The 13,215-nt window shown below is 42.3% G+C and overlaps 2 protein-coding genes across 2 annotated transcripts; one reads left to right on the plus strand and one right to left on the minus strand.

The window, feature by feature from the left end:
* Positions 1 to 29: 29 nt before the first annotated feature.
* nom1 (nucleolar protein with MIF4G domain 1) lies at positions 30 to 6,871 on the plus strand. The gene is made up of 11 exons (XM_068709928.1): positions 30 to 1,213; positions 1,310 to 1,422; positions 1,550 to 1,745; positions 2,055 to 2,378; positions 2,534 to 2,644; positions 2,931 to 3,101; positions 3,773 to 3,894; positions 4,050 to 4,182; positions 5,462 to 5,593; positions 5,674 to 5,783; positions 6,334 to 6,871. Exons 1-11 carry the CDS (start codon positions 281 to 283, stop codon positions 6,509 to 6,511), a joined length of 2,523 nt encoding a protein of 840 aa, XP_068566029.1. The 5' UTR covers positions 30 to 280; the 3' UTR covers positions 6,512 to 6,871.
* Positions 6,872 to 8,804: 1,933 nt separating this feature from the next.
* On the minus strand, positions 8,805 to 11,357 carry mnx1 (motor neuron and pancreas homeobox 1). Its single transcript, XM_068709503.1, has 3 exons — positions 10,874 to 11,357; positions 9,914 to 10,074; positions 8,805 to 9,521 (listed from the first exon to the last, which is right to left on the minus strand). Exons 1-3 carry the CDS (start codon positions 11,355 to 11,357, stop codon positions 9,234 to 9,236), a joined length of 933 nt encoding a protein of 310 aa, XP_068565604.1. The 3' UTR covers positions 8,805 to 9,233.
* Between the last annotated feature and the right edge of the window lie 1,858 nt (positions 11,358 to 13,215).

Here is a 13,215-nt window from a genome sequence, read left to right on the forward strand (position 1 = left end):
TAAGCGCCAGTTCTCCGGCGTGCCCTGGAAGGAAACGGTCACGTGCGTGTGGGTCAAATACACAGTTTTCCTCTTGGAGATACATGTGTTGTTTAAGTATTTACGTGTTTAAAATAGGCGAGAGTTCTCACCCGGTGCTTTGCGTCTGTATGTTTGTTTTAAACCCTCGGTAGTTCGTAACGTTGGCTTGTTAGCTAAGCTAAGTGGCTGTAGCTGCATTCTGAAAGAAGGGTAGCAGCCTGTTGAGTCAACGTCAGTACCTTGAGTTTAATTTGTAGAGATGAAGGTGAAAGCGAAGCAGAACAGCAAAAAGAAGAAGGGTAATGTTGTATTACACAAGTACTTGGTGGCTGTGGATGAGTTTATTAAAAGCAAAAGTGTCACTGAAGAAGGGGAGAATGACCATGGCTTGAGATTTGTAAAAAAGAAGAGCAGAAAGGAGCTACGTAAAGAAAAGCGAAAAATGAAAAAAGCCAAAATGAAAAGTTATTATGAGGGTAAACAGACCCTCAGTTTACCCCTCGATGATGGTGAAAACTCGGAAATAGTAGCTGAGGAACCGCAGCAGCAGCAGAAAAAGAAAAACATGGAGAAAACAGGGAAAGAAATGTTAAAAACACAGTCCAGAAGTGCTACTACAGAGAAACCAGACGGCTCTAAGACACCATCATCTTCCAAGAAAGCCAAGAAAGCCAATACGCTTAAAGAATCGAGGAAAATGGCACTTCTGGAGGCAAACGAAGACGAGGACAGAGAAATAAAGAAATTAGAGAAACAGCTGGGATTAAACAAGAGGAAAAACAAGAAGAGTCTCCCTCAGTCCTTTGTGGCCGACGGACTCGATTACATCCTTGGTGTGCTGGACTCTGGCTCGTCGGCTGTGGGGTTCTATGATGATGAGGATGATGAGGACATGGACATGGACAAGGCTAAGGATAACTTTGAAAAACTTGATGAGAACGACTCTCAGCTGTCGGATGAGGACGAAGAACATGGAGATGAGATTGCGAGTGAAGGCGCTGATGAAGATATGGCTTCATTTGACGAGGAAAATGAGGATGATGATGATGATGATGAAATGGTTGAGGAGAAGGAAATGGAGGCCGAGCTGGATGAGAGTGATGCAGCTGACTCAGACGATGAAAATGATGCTGCAACAGAGGAGGAAGCAGACACCCGTGACACAACGACATCAGGCTTAAATTCAGAAACTGTGAGTTCAGAACTATTTCTTTATTATTGTCACAGCATTGACATCTCGTTTGCTGCTTAATGGATCTAATTGTACGATGCTTCTTCCAATGTCCAGGTCAACGCTGCAGCAGGAAAGTACGTGCCGCCTCACTTAAGAGGCACTGGAGATGAAAAACGCAAAGCTGAGCTCGAAAAACTGAAGAGGAGCGTGAAAGGCCTGTTGAACAGGTAACCACAGCATAGCAATAGCACACTGTGTTGTTTCCTAGTGTTAGCAAACAGTCACAGTAACACCTGATTTATGAGCTCTGTTAGAATTACCAGTGACAATTCATCGTTTTTCTAACTTCTTCAGGCTGACTGAGCCCAACATGGCGTCCATCAGCGGTCAGCTGGAGGAGCTGTACATGAGCTGCAGCAGGAAGGACATGAATGACACCCTAACAGAGGTGCTACTAGCAGCCTGCGTCACCCCGTCCCTGATGCCTGACAGACTCCTGATGGAGCACGTCCTGCTTGTCAGCATCCTCCATCACGCCGTCGGGTTAGAGGTAAACACACCCCTTTAATTGATGCTTGGATGGATCCTTATTAAACAGCTTTTACCTTCTGAAGGCATTTCCATTTGGAGACCTTCATTTCACTGTATCATCCACCGATAAGACCCTAAACGGGATCATCAGTAAAATTAGCCACAGTCAACAGTAGGCTTTCGACATAGTGTAATAGATACATTTGGTAGTTTTGTAACATCCACCATTTCAATCAGGTATGACACTAACTCATATATCATCGTCCACAGATATTAACGTACATAAATCCTATCATTACATGAATCACAAGTTTGTAATATTTTCCAGGTGGGAGCCCAATTTCTGGAGACGGTCGTGCGAAAGTTTGACGAGGTGTACAAGAACCCATCTGACAGCAAAGAATGCGACAACCTGGTCGCCATTGTCGCTCACCTCTATAACTTCCAGGTGGTGCATTCTGGCCTCATCTTTGACATCCTGAAACTTTTTGTTGGAGCCTTCACAGAGAAGGACATTGAGCTAGTTTTGTTGGTGCTGAAGAATGTCGGCTTCGCCCTGAGGAAGGACGACGCTCTGGCTCTCAAGGAGCTCATCTGCGAGGGCCAGCGCAAGGCCTGCGACGCGGGGTCGAAGTTCCAGGATCAGACCAGGGTAGGGCGACCTGAACTACCTCTTACTTGAATTACCTTTCATTTACCAGGCATCGTTAATTACTTAAAATGTACTGGGGATTGCTACAGCATTGTGTATTTGACCTCTCAGGTATGTACACATTTTGGATCTAACGTTAGTTTATGTGCTCTCAGGTGCGTTTCATGCTGGAAACCATGCTGGCTCTGAAGAACAACGATATGCGGAAGATCCCGGGCTACGACCCTGAGCCTATGGAGAAACTGAGGAAGCTGCAGAGGACTCTGGTGGGTGATTTTCACAACATGACTTATTTTGTTACAAGATATTATTTTCATAGTAGCTTCCACTTGTACCACCAGGTGGCCCTAGAGTACCACCTCTACAGGCCCATAGTCCAGAGTGTTAGGGATGCTTTCATCATCTTCATCATCATCATGACCATTCATCGTAGCTGTTTTAACAGTACTTTACTTCAGGATTGCTAATTTGGTGTCCTTCTTTGATGTTGTATGACTGGCGTTTGCCTCCAAAGTGCACTTCTCGCTAATGTTTGGTAAATGTGTTACTCAGGTCCAGCGGCGTGCAGGAGGCAGCGACATGAAACTGAGGGTGTCTCTGGACAATCTCCTGGCAGCAGAGCAAGTGGGCCGCTGGTGGATCGTCGGCTCGTCGTGGAGCGGAGCGCCCATGATCGGCGAGCACGGGAACACGACCTCAAAACGGAGTACTGCTGGAGGACAGGTAGAGGAACACAGAGAGTAACCCCAGTGCAGATCTGCCTGAGTGCTCAGCCATGGTATCAGCCAAGCCATGTTAGGGAAAGCATATACTGAACAGATCACGTCCCATTTTGTCTGTGTTGCAGCATTTATAGTATCTGCAGTATTATATGTGATTTATTCAATTTCTGATTTAACTAATTTATCTTATCCTGAACTTTTAAAATGAAAGGTACATATTACCTCTGAGCTGCATTTGTTGGTGCATCATCGGTAGTGTTTTAATGCTTAAGAAGACAGACAGTATTTCCTAGTCAATGCAGATTGGTGAATATTAGGTCTGGGTATCAAACCTCAATAACAAAAATGAGTCAGTTGCACCAAGTATCAGAAACAGTCCAGTTTCCTATCTTCAGTAATCTTGTTTACTTCTTCCTTGCACACGTACATCAACATTTTACCAAATTGAAACTATTTTATTTGCTCTGTTTTCAGTTCTTGTTCTGTTGCTTGTGTTATTTAACATTTGAGGAGCTTGGAGCAAAACTTTCATATATTTTCAACGTTGTCATTGTGTTGATATTAAAACTGATACCCCAGCTTTAGTCACTATTATTCAGTAGCGTGAGCACTTTGTTCAGTGTATTTGGCTATTTTTCACTTTACTGTTGTCATTTTTTTTATTCATTTCAGTTTAGTGCCAAAGTGTTGGATCTGGCTAGGAAACAGAGGATGAACACTGAGGTCAGAAGAAACATCTTCTGTGTGATAATGACCAGCGAAGATTACCTGGATGCTTTCGAGAAGCTGCTCAGGTTCGTTACCGCTCACCTCTACAGTGTGTCTCCGTGTTAAGTTGGTTGACCAAAGAAGGAAATGTGACGTGCTTGGTTTAGCCGTGTTTCGTGTCGAAGCAGCCCAGCTGTAATAAGGGTGGTGTTATAAAGCCTTTTGTTTGCTCTGTGTGAAGGATGGGCCTGAAGGACAAGCAGGAGAGGGAGATTGTTCATGTTCTGATGGACTGCTGTCTGCAGGAGAAAGCCTTCAACGCCTATTACGCCGTACTGGGAGAGAAATTCTGCTCCCACGATCGTCGCTTTCAGGTACTCGGCTGGTAAAACCCACACCTCGACGACTGAGAGTATAAAATAAAACTACTCTCACTGACACAGAACCTTGCAAATAAACAGACCCAGTTCTAGATCTCCATCTCTTATCAACCACAACATCATCCATAAACTTTCCCCAGTTCCACAACAGCTTAATTGGCTACCACCACAACCAGATTAGTACATACAATTAACAGTCATTCTCTTAGACAAATGTTTGATATGTAAACATATCAAATTGTTATCTCAAGAGCAGTAACTAGTTAAAAAAGTACCATCTCATAACTTCTTCCTTATTAATTTGCAATATCTGTACCAAAATAATTGTTATCTATGTAAAAGCTGTAGCTATGCAAATGCATTTTATTTTAATTTTGTGTTAAAAATCATGGAAAATACCGAGAACAATTTCCTGAAGCCCAGGCTGATGATATTAAATTGCTTGTTTTGTCAAATAAGCACCCCCCCAAAACCGAAAGATGTTTTATTTACGATCGCATTAGAGGAGAAGCAGCCAATCCTCAAAATGTTAGTAGCTGTAAGTAGGGAATGTTTGACATGTTTGCTCTTAAAATGGACTAATATGAATATCTTTTCCCCCTGTACAAATGCTGATGCTCAGATCAAGTAATTAGAATGATCAGATTGAGAGAGGAAATCTCTTAATGGCTTGTATGAATGTTGCAACTTCAGTAAATGATGAAGGTACCATTTAAAGCCATAGTGCACTCTGTACGTGGCCTCTTATGTGAATATAAATCATGTGGACTCTAAAGATCTAATGGAAATTATACTGGACTCCAATCAACTGGATTGTGGTTTTAAAGTTGGAGAGGCCATTTTACTGTACATGTCATGATGAGAAAATATGAAAGAGTTGAATCACCGGCTGGATGTGTGCGACCACCCGGTCCGTTAGGCTACGTGTGACCTGCGTCGTGTGGCCTGTAGTTCACCTCTGCAGTGTGGGAGCCTCTCACACCTCTGATGTTATTTGACTCAAACTGTGACTACAAACAATGGGGGCGAGACCACACTTCCTACTTTGCTGCCAGGTAGGCCGCGGGTCCGTATCAGAGACTGACGACCATTGTCCTCATCAAAGAGCTCCGACCAGAGCTGGTGGGAACGTTTGCTTTTCACATGTAAACTGGATCTGGATGAGAGGATTACCTATGCACTGCTGGTTTCTGTTGGCTATACTTCCTGCTCCGCTTTTGGGGAACCATTCAGTGCAGTTATTAAATCATTTTGATGTCCTATATTCTCCAAGATGACTTTCCAGTTCAGCCTATGGGACAAGTTGAGGGAGCTGTCCAACCTTCCCAGCAGCACCTTTAACAACTTGGTTCAGCTGGTCACCCTCTTCCTACAGAGGAAGTGCCTTTCACTCTCCGTACTCAAAGTAAGTGGCATGTCGTGTGTATGTTTTTACTATATCACATTTCTATATTTGACCTATATTCTCTGTGTTTTTCTGTGTAGGTAATAGAGTTTGGCGAACTAGACAAGCCCACAGTGCGCTTCTTGCGTCAGGTGCTCACCAAACTGCTAAAAGACTTGGAGCCTGAGGACCTCGCCGGCATATTTGGAAGGTGAGCCTGTACACACACACATGCTCCTTCGAGGTTTAGAGATTTAAATATGTTAATTCATGCAAAATATGAAGAGGGAAACTAAAGTGCACAGCCTTGCTAGCAACTCTGCAATGCTCTACTTCTAGGCACAGCCGTGATATTTCAGCTTAATGATAACATCAGCACGCTTGCAAAGACGATGCTAACATGATGATGTTTTCGCAAGCATGATGTTTACCGTGTTCACCATCTTAGCGTTTTCACATTTTAACATTTGGTAATTATAATCAAGCACAGCTGAGACTGATAGGAATGTCATTAGCTTTGCAGGTTTGGTTATAAACCAAAGTCTCGTACGGTATTTGACCTCATGGTGGCGCTAGATGAAAAGTCGGGGGATGACCGGAGTCGGATGGATTCATCCTCTGGAAACCACGAATGTCCTTATTTTCATGGCAATCCATCCAATAGATATATGTTAACCTCTATTAGCCCGCATCTTTGTAAAACGACTCCGCACCATGTGAACATCTGACATCAATGTCCTTTATTGTTTCCCATCCACCAGGATTTCAGGAATTCCCAAGCTAGGAATGCTGCGGGAGGGCTTGAAGCTTTTCATCAGCCACTTTCTGCTGAAGAGCGCCCAGTCACAGGGACCAGCTGAGCAAGCAGCGACGCTGTCAGAGCGCGCTCAGGTCGCCACCAAAGCCATGGAGGCCAAAGAGGCCAAGCTCAAACTGTAAAACACTTACACACACACACACACACACACACACACACACACACACACACACACACACCAGAAGCCCAACAGACGTACGCAACCAGAAGAACAGAAGAAGAGTTTGTCTCTCGACACAAAGAACCCAAACCTACAGTTTTCTTCAAAGAAGAATAGATATGTTTTTGAAATTAAATTAATGTTTTTTAGCTATGGGGAGTCCTTGTACATAATTGTTATCTTTAAGATTTTTAAATCTGGAAGATATGGATGCCTTTAGACACGCATCAGTCATCGGACTATGTATATGTATTATTTTAATACAGTGTGTATTGGTTCAGCTTTATTGTTCTGCAATAAATAACTGCTGATTTGAAAGCAATACCTTGAATATTTTATATATTTTTTATTTCCTAAATCTATTATGGTGCTTATATATTTAGAGTGTCACAATTTTAAAAGCAACAGTCATAAAAGCCTCAATAATCGCCAACGTTTACCTAAAGCTTTGACTCCTTTGTAGAAAGAAACTATTTTCTCTAACAGCTCTCATTTCTTCTTCTTCTGTGCCGTACTGTTCTTTATCTGAGATCTCCCTCATGAAGGTAGTGCTCAGCAAGAGTTGATGTTGTTGAGTTTATACACCTGGAGCTATTCTTCTGGGCTTTACTAAGTCTATTTACTCTTGCACATACTATTAAAGTCTTTCTCAGCCTTAAATGCAGCTGATTAGTGAATATTTGTATGTTGTTGTCCTTCTCGGTTGATATTTCCACTTGGCTTGCTGCGAGTGTGACACAAACGAGAGCAGTGAGAATAGGGAGCGACGGCGGCGGCGTCCGCTCTGTTTACACACCCTGATGAAGTGACCCAGGGGCCTTAAGTCTAGCCTATTCTGTTTGCTCGCTGACACCAGTATCTGCCCGCGTGGTTAGCATAGCAGAGTCATTCTGTTACATTTGATACTTGCGCCTATTAATTAGCTCCATTGGTGCGGCCTGTATCCATCTGAGGCTGCAGTGTGGCCTCAGGTCATGAATGGGCCACCAGAGGAAATGTCCTTTAGTCCACAAAGTATGCTGTAGCTTCATGTTGAAGGGAGAGATGTTTAAGTTACATGGAACATTTAAGACGCGGTGTTCGCTTTTTATGACAAAAAAGGACAAACGCGCTTTGCTCTTGAGTACCGGGGGATGTTTTTATTTGAGAAACGATGGAGACTACTGGTTGAAAAACTTCAGAATCTGTCAGTTAGAAGGTGGAGATAGTGGGATCAATGGGCTCACTGTGCAGTCCAGACACTGGCCATTGTCTGCCGCCGGGAGCCAGCCAGTTGCCGTCGGTTCTACCTGGTGCGTTCTGTTTGGGTTTGACCCTCAGCTGAACTTTGATTTAGTCAGCCAAAGCAAACAGCTGAAGATAACCAGCAGATCGCTCAGTAATCCTGTTGCAAATGGCACATAATCGGTCAACGCTGATGACTGCGGGAACATTGGTAACAAGTATAGGACCACATTATGTGTATTCTGTAAAGTAATGCATAGTGTAAACAGTGTACAGATGAGTTATTAAACCGGTCACTATAGCCCGGTCACATTGGTAATCAAAATATGTTAAAATCATAGACTATAGGCTGAAAGAAGATCAAATTAGATATTGACATATTAGTTAATAACACACCCTAAATAAATATGTTTAAGTAGGCTGATGGGATGTTTTGTTTGCATTTGAGGAAGTCCATGCAAATTACATACAGTATGTTTATAATTCCTCATTGTAGCATTATTGTTGGTATAAGAAGGTCTGGTCTATGTCTATACATGTAGACTATGGGACTAACAAAGTAGTAGAATATAATTTAAATCGACTTTTATAAAAAACTCTCATTTAACACATGACTTGTTAATGCTAAATACGTTTTAAATGATCTCAGCCCTGAAAATGCCTGAGCAGCCAAGTTGTCGCTCAACAAGCCGCTTAAACGCGTTTCTAATGCGAGCCCATTGCCTGTGTGGTGTGAAATGTTTCCTCCGTCTGACCGCCTCCTCGCTGTTTGCTCTCACTGCACGTTTGCACAGATCCGACAGCGCTATTAACAGTAATTCCCATGACCCGAGCTGTCAGAGCACGGAGGAAAACACGAGCCTCTGTGCGCATCCGCGCTGAAACACTGCGAACAAATCGTAAATCAAAGCACTATTTTTGCGCCAAAAATGGCAACTGTGTGTTTTTATATAAAAAGGTTTTTATTTCACATTGTTTGCACCAAGAGAGACGCTAAACAATAATTTAGCATGCACGGGGATGACCATTTTATAAATACAGTATAGAAAAATAAACATAAGATTTTTATTTTATTTTTTTTATCGGCGTGATATGACACATTACGGAACACCACAAAGAACAAAATAAGACAAATGACAGCGGGCTGTTCACTGCAGTGAGGTCTACAGCAGCAGGGCAAGATCGCAAAATCCTGATCCAGTTTACAGCGGTGGAATATAAACCATGCAACATGTCACAGTTCAGAGTGCTGAATGATGCTCCTATTATAAATCTCCTGCTTTATTGCTTGATTATGACACCAAGATCATCTATTCTTGACCTAAATTTGATTATTTTCATGAAAAAAAAAAAAAAATGCCATGAAGGTGATTAGAGGTTGGATTACATGCAACTGCATTTTTATAGCAAAAATCCCCCCCAGAGTCATTACAAATGGAGATCGCCACCTTCGTCCTTCTTCAAGGCTGCGGACTGATATCACTGGTGTGATTCCTCTCGTCGTCTGAAGAGCAGTCTGACGAGTTGTACAGGAAATTGTCGCCTTCGTCGTCGTCACTGTCTCTAAAGTCTCTTATTCTGCCATTTTTGGAGTCTGTCTTGCTCTTATAGTCCGACTGTTCGAGTCCGTCAGATTTATCCTGGCCGCCCTTGTTGCCTTTCTGCTTCTCGGCCTCCTGGGCGGCCTGCTCTTTGGCCTTCTTACTTCTCTTCCACTTCATGCGTCTGTTCTGGAACCAGATTTTAACCTGAGGAAAAGAAAATAATGTACTTTAAGTGGTTTAAACGGGATTCTACCTGTGCGTAACTATGCGTAAAGATTGCATCCAGTCCACCTGACATTGACCTCTGCTGCGGTGTTTCAATGATCCTACAGTGAAAACATTGTTTTTTTTTTTGAATCCCTTGAATTGAAATGAAAATAAAATATCACCGGCACGACCTAACTGCCATTTGTTCAATGGCAAATTGAAACAATTGGAGTTGATAGGAAAAGTACTTCTGGACAAAGTGAGAACGCATTTGGTCATAAATTTCTCAATTATTTTCTGAAAACTAAACCAATTTTAAAAATAACCTTTTAAAAAAACAAACCATTTAATTATTTAAACAGGGGAACTAAATTGGTAAGAAATATTACCTGAGTTTCTGTCAGCATGAGGGACGTCGCCACTTCAAAGCGCTTCGGTCGTGACAGGTACTTATTCAGTTTGAATTGATGTTCCAGCTCCAGCAGCTGCTGACTTGTGAATGCAGTTCTTGGTCTTCTGCACTTGCCAAGCAAGTTAGACTGAGCCTGAGCTGCAACAACAGAAAAATACAAAGGCATCAATACCATCTACTTTAAAAAAATTACCTTTTCCATTAATCCCTGGCATACAATATACATAAATTAAGAGATTAATGTGCATAACGAATACTCTGCTTATGGCTTATTAGAACATAATACTTTAGCATTGTAAAGGGAATTTAGTACAGCATTGGCAGCCCTCTGTTGCTATGGTGTAATAAAATAGAATTGCCTATGCTCCCTGCTTAAGCAACAAAGGCGTCACTTATGAATATCTCCATAGAGAAGCTATTTTGAACTCCATTTTGAACAAATCTGTTAAAACGAGCAGAGACAAAAAGGTAGTATCTGGTGAGCAAATAGCATGTCAACTGTGGGTTTCACACTACTCTGCTACTTTCCCACTGTCCATTATCTGTCCATTTTAGTTCCTCTTAGAAACACCATCACTCTACAGCCTCTTTATTCAGGAGATCATCATGTGTGAGGGAAATAGTGCGCCATGAAAATATAAAATAAACGACCTATTTTTTTTTAGCTAAATAACAATGTAATGCCTTCTATGTCTGACTCTTTAGCACAGTGACATACTCTTGAATCAGCATCATGTAGGCTAACTTTTTTTTAAAATATATTTAATAATATTAGCAAAACTATAACACATAAAGCAGACTTTTTGGGTACCGTGGCACATTTTTAGATCGGCTTGGACCACCATACATAACCAAAGATGCATCTATTATTATATTATTATATGATTTATTTGTAGTAAAAAAAGACCGAACATTCTGTTATGAAACAGCTACTTACAATTAAAGTCAGACATTTTGGGCAGCATCATCCCGGCCGTGGAGACCCGGAGCCAGTGGTCCAGCTGGAAGGTGCTGGCTGTCAGTTTGATGGGATCGCTGTGGTGGTGATGGGAGCCGTGTGGATAGGAGTAGGACAGGGCAGGGTGTTGGCCTGCGAGCGCTGCTGCGGAGTAGGTGTACATGGGATGGCCGTAGAGAGCCTGCGCGGGGATCCCTGCGGTACTCTGCGGATGTAATCCAACCATGCTGTGCGGACTGTTGAGGAAACCCGGTTTCGGAATCAACCCGCAGCTGGAAATCCTCGGCGGAGACGGCGTCTCGGTGCGTAAAGAATCGGCGCCGGTCAGCTCCAGGGCTGACACACTTCCAGACGACGGGATGGAGGAGGACAGGGACGTCACAAGCGCGAGCGGAGAGGTCTGCACCTTGGGGGAATAGTCTGCTAACAGCGCGTCAATGCGAAAGTTTTTAGATTTCTCCATTGGGCCCCCGGTACGCGTCTTTGTCGCTTCTGCTACGAAGGAGAAGTCAGTGCCGTTTTCCCACCTCTCAAAAGTTATGATGTGGTCCGGAGTGTGAGAGAGGAGCTCCGTGTGACACTTAGTCCCTGTCAGACGGAGGCGATTGGTGCAGCCGTCTGCAGGGGGCCGTCCCAAACGTCACAACGCCTCTCTGCTCTAATCACTGTAAAGCACGGTGTTGGCTGCGTTAGTGCTTTTATAGGTATTGCTATTACAGGAAAATGACGCAAACTTTGAAATAAAACCCAAGTTTTTTTGATCAATTATATAACTGGATGTTATTTTTTGCTTATCAAATGCAGTGGGTCTATGGCGTAAAAGGTTCCAAGGTGACTAAAGGAGGACTTTATGATTACAGGAGCCAGTGCAGTTTACATTTTTGGGGATGGACTTACTGTAGACATCACCAATTTGACCAAGGTCACAGGAACAGGTGTAGTAACATTTGATTAAACATATGCCACAAGCACTCTAAATTGTCCATCATATTACAAAGATAAACATATTTTTTTCTTGATAAGAACAGATGCCATGAGGTGCAGATAATGTCCCTTATTGTTTATACCGTAAACCCAGAATGTCATTGAATTTAAACAAGAGGATCTATCTTGGAGCTGTCATGGTTCATCTGAGAAGAAGCGATAATTTGTTCAACTCTAACCTGAAAACTGAAAATATATATATATTATTATTAATAACTGGTAAATGGCAATTCAGTCCAAAACATGTTGGATGAGTGTTGGATATAAAACTGAATTTTCAGTTTGATGTGATGTTATCAGGCTACTTATTGAATTTAGATGGCAAATAAAATAAATAAATAAATGTCTGTTAAAAGAATGAAAGCATGCGCAAAAGTGAACATCTTGAGCCGAAGCACCTCGTGAGGCCAACAGGGAAATTTAAGTAAAAGCCCTCCTTCTGTCGCTCTGCAAGGCTGATGGTGACAGACGCACGCTGGCCTGCTGTAATGGAGCCGTGCAACCAAATTGATTAGGTTGAACCCTCACTGCTTCTAACGTGATATCAGCAAACAAAGTTTTGTTTTCAGACTTCTGTCGTATTAAAATGAGATTTTCTCGAATAAGCCTTACGATTTTTGGCCCCTATGAAAATATTGTTGCTATTTTTTCTTGATAAATCAAAAATATCACAAGGCAAGCAACTGGATTCTCTTCTTCCCAGAAAAAAAGAGCAGGTGTCAAAATAAGTCAAATTCAGACAAAATATGGAAGCAACGAGCAGCAAAATATTTAGTAATTGAAAGAACTCGAGTGTGATGAGGAGGGAGATGTAGATAATAGGCCCGTGGCTCCGGGTGACTTCGGTCTAATAAGCCACTTAAAGTTAATGGAAGAGGAGGTCAAAATGAGAATTATTGACACCCAGTTGCCCTTAACCTGTCTACCAATAAAGCTGATTAGTTTTTGTCAATTCATCAGCTAACCGCACTCCTGGGACGTTTATTTGCTCGGGGGAAATCAACAAGTCACCGGGTGGTTTTCAAGTAAAGGATCGCCATTTAATTGTGGACCTTGATGATCATGACCAATTACAGAATGATAACCGGGAGATTGATGTGGGCGGGATGTGGGCCTGCCTGGAAACGTGAAAGAGGAGACGGAGAGCGTCAACTCACTAATGCTGTGCCACTAAACGTTCAAACTTATTCATGTGGAAAAACGGTGCAAAGGCTGATCATATAGTCCCAAAATGATCAGACGCTCCAGTTATTGCACTTGGAAAATGTGTCCTAAATGTTTTTGAAATAAGCTTTTTCATTTATCTATTTTCAACATATGTATTTATGGCCATTTTA

The sequence above is a fragment of the Cebidichthys violaceus genome, unplaced genomic scaffold, assembly GCF_023349555.1.
Source record: "Cebidichthys violaceus isolate CVI_PGR_0920_01 unplaced genomic scaffold, fCebVio1.0.p SCAF_15, whole genome shotgun sequence".
Classification (NCBI taxonomy): domain Eukaryota; kingdom Metazoa; phylum Chordata; class Actinopteri; order Perciformes; family Stichaeidae; genus Cebidichthys; species Cebidichthys violaceus.

Bases quoted from the DNA above. Each gene is read 5' to 3' on its own strand.
- nom1 (XM_068709928.1), top strand. From the start codon at position 281: ATGAAGGTGAAAGCGAAGCAGAACAGCAAAAAGAAGAAGGGTAATGTT. The intron at 2,645-2,930 runs GTGGGTGATTTT...TGTGTTACTCAG, and splicing joins GGAAGCTGCAGAGGACTCTG to GTCCAGCGGCGTGCAGGAGG. The intron at 5,594-5,673 runs GTAAGTGGCATG...TTTTCTGTGTAG, and splicing joins TTTCACTCTCCGTACTCAAA to GTAATAGAGTTTGGCGAACT.
- mnx1 (XM_068709503.1), bottom strand. From the start codon at position 11,357: ATGGAGAAATCTAAAAACTTTCGCATTGACGCGCTGTTAGCAGACTAT. The intron at 10,075-10,873 runs GTAAGTAGCTGT...CTGTTGTTGCAG, and splicing joins CAAAATGTCTGACTTTAATT to CTCAGGCTCAGTCTAACTTG. The intron at 9,522-9,913 runs GTAATATTTCTT...TCTTTTCCTCAG, and splicing joins TCATGCTGACAGAAACTCAG to GTTAAAATCTGGTTCCAGAA.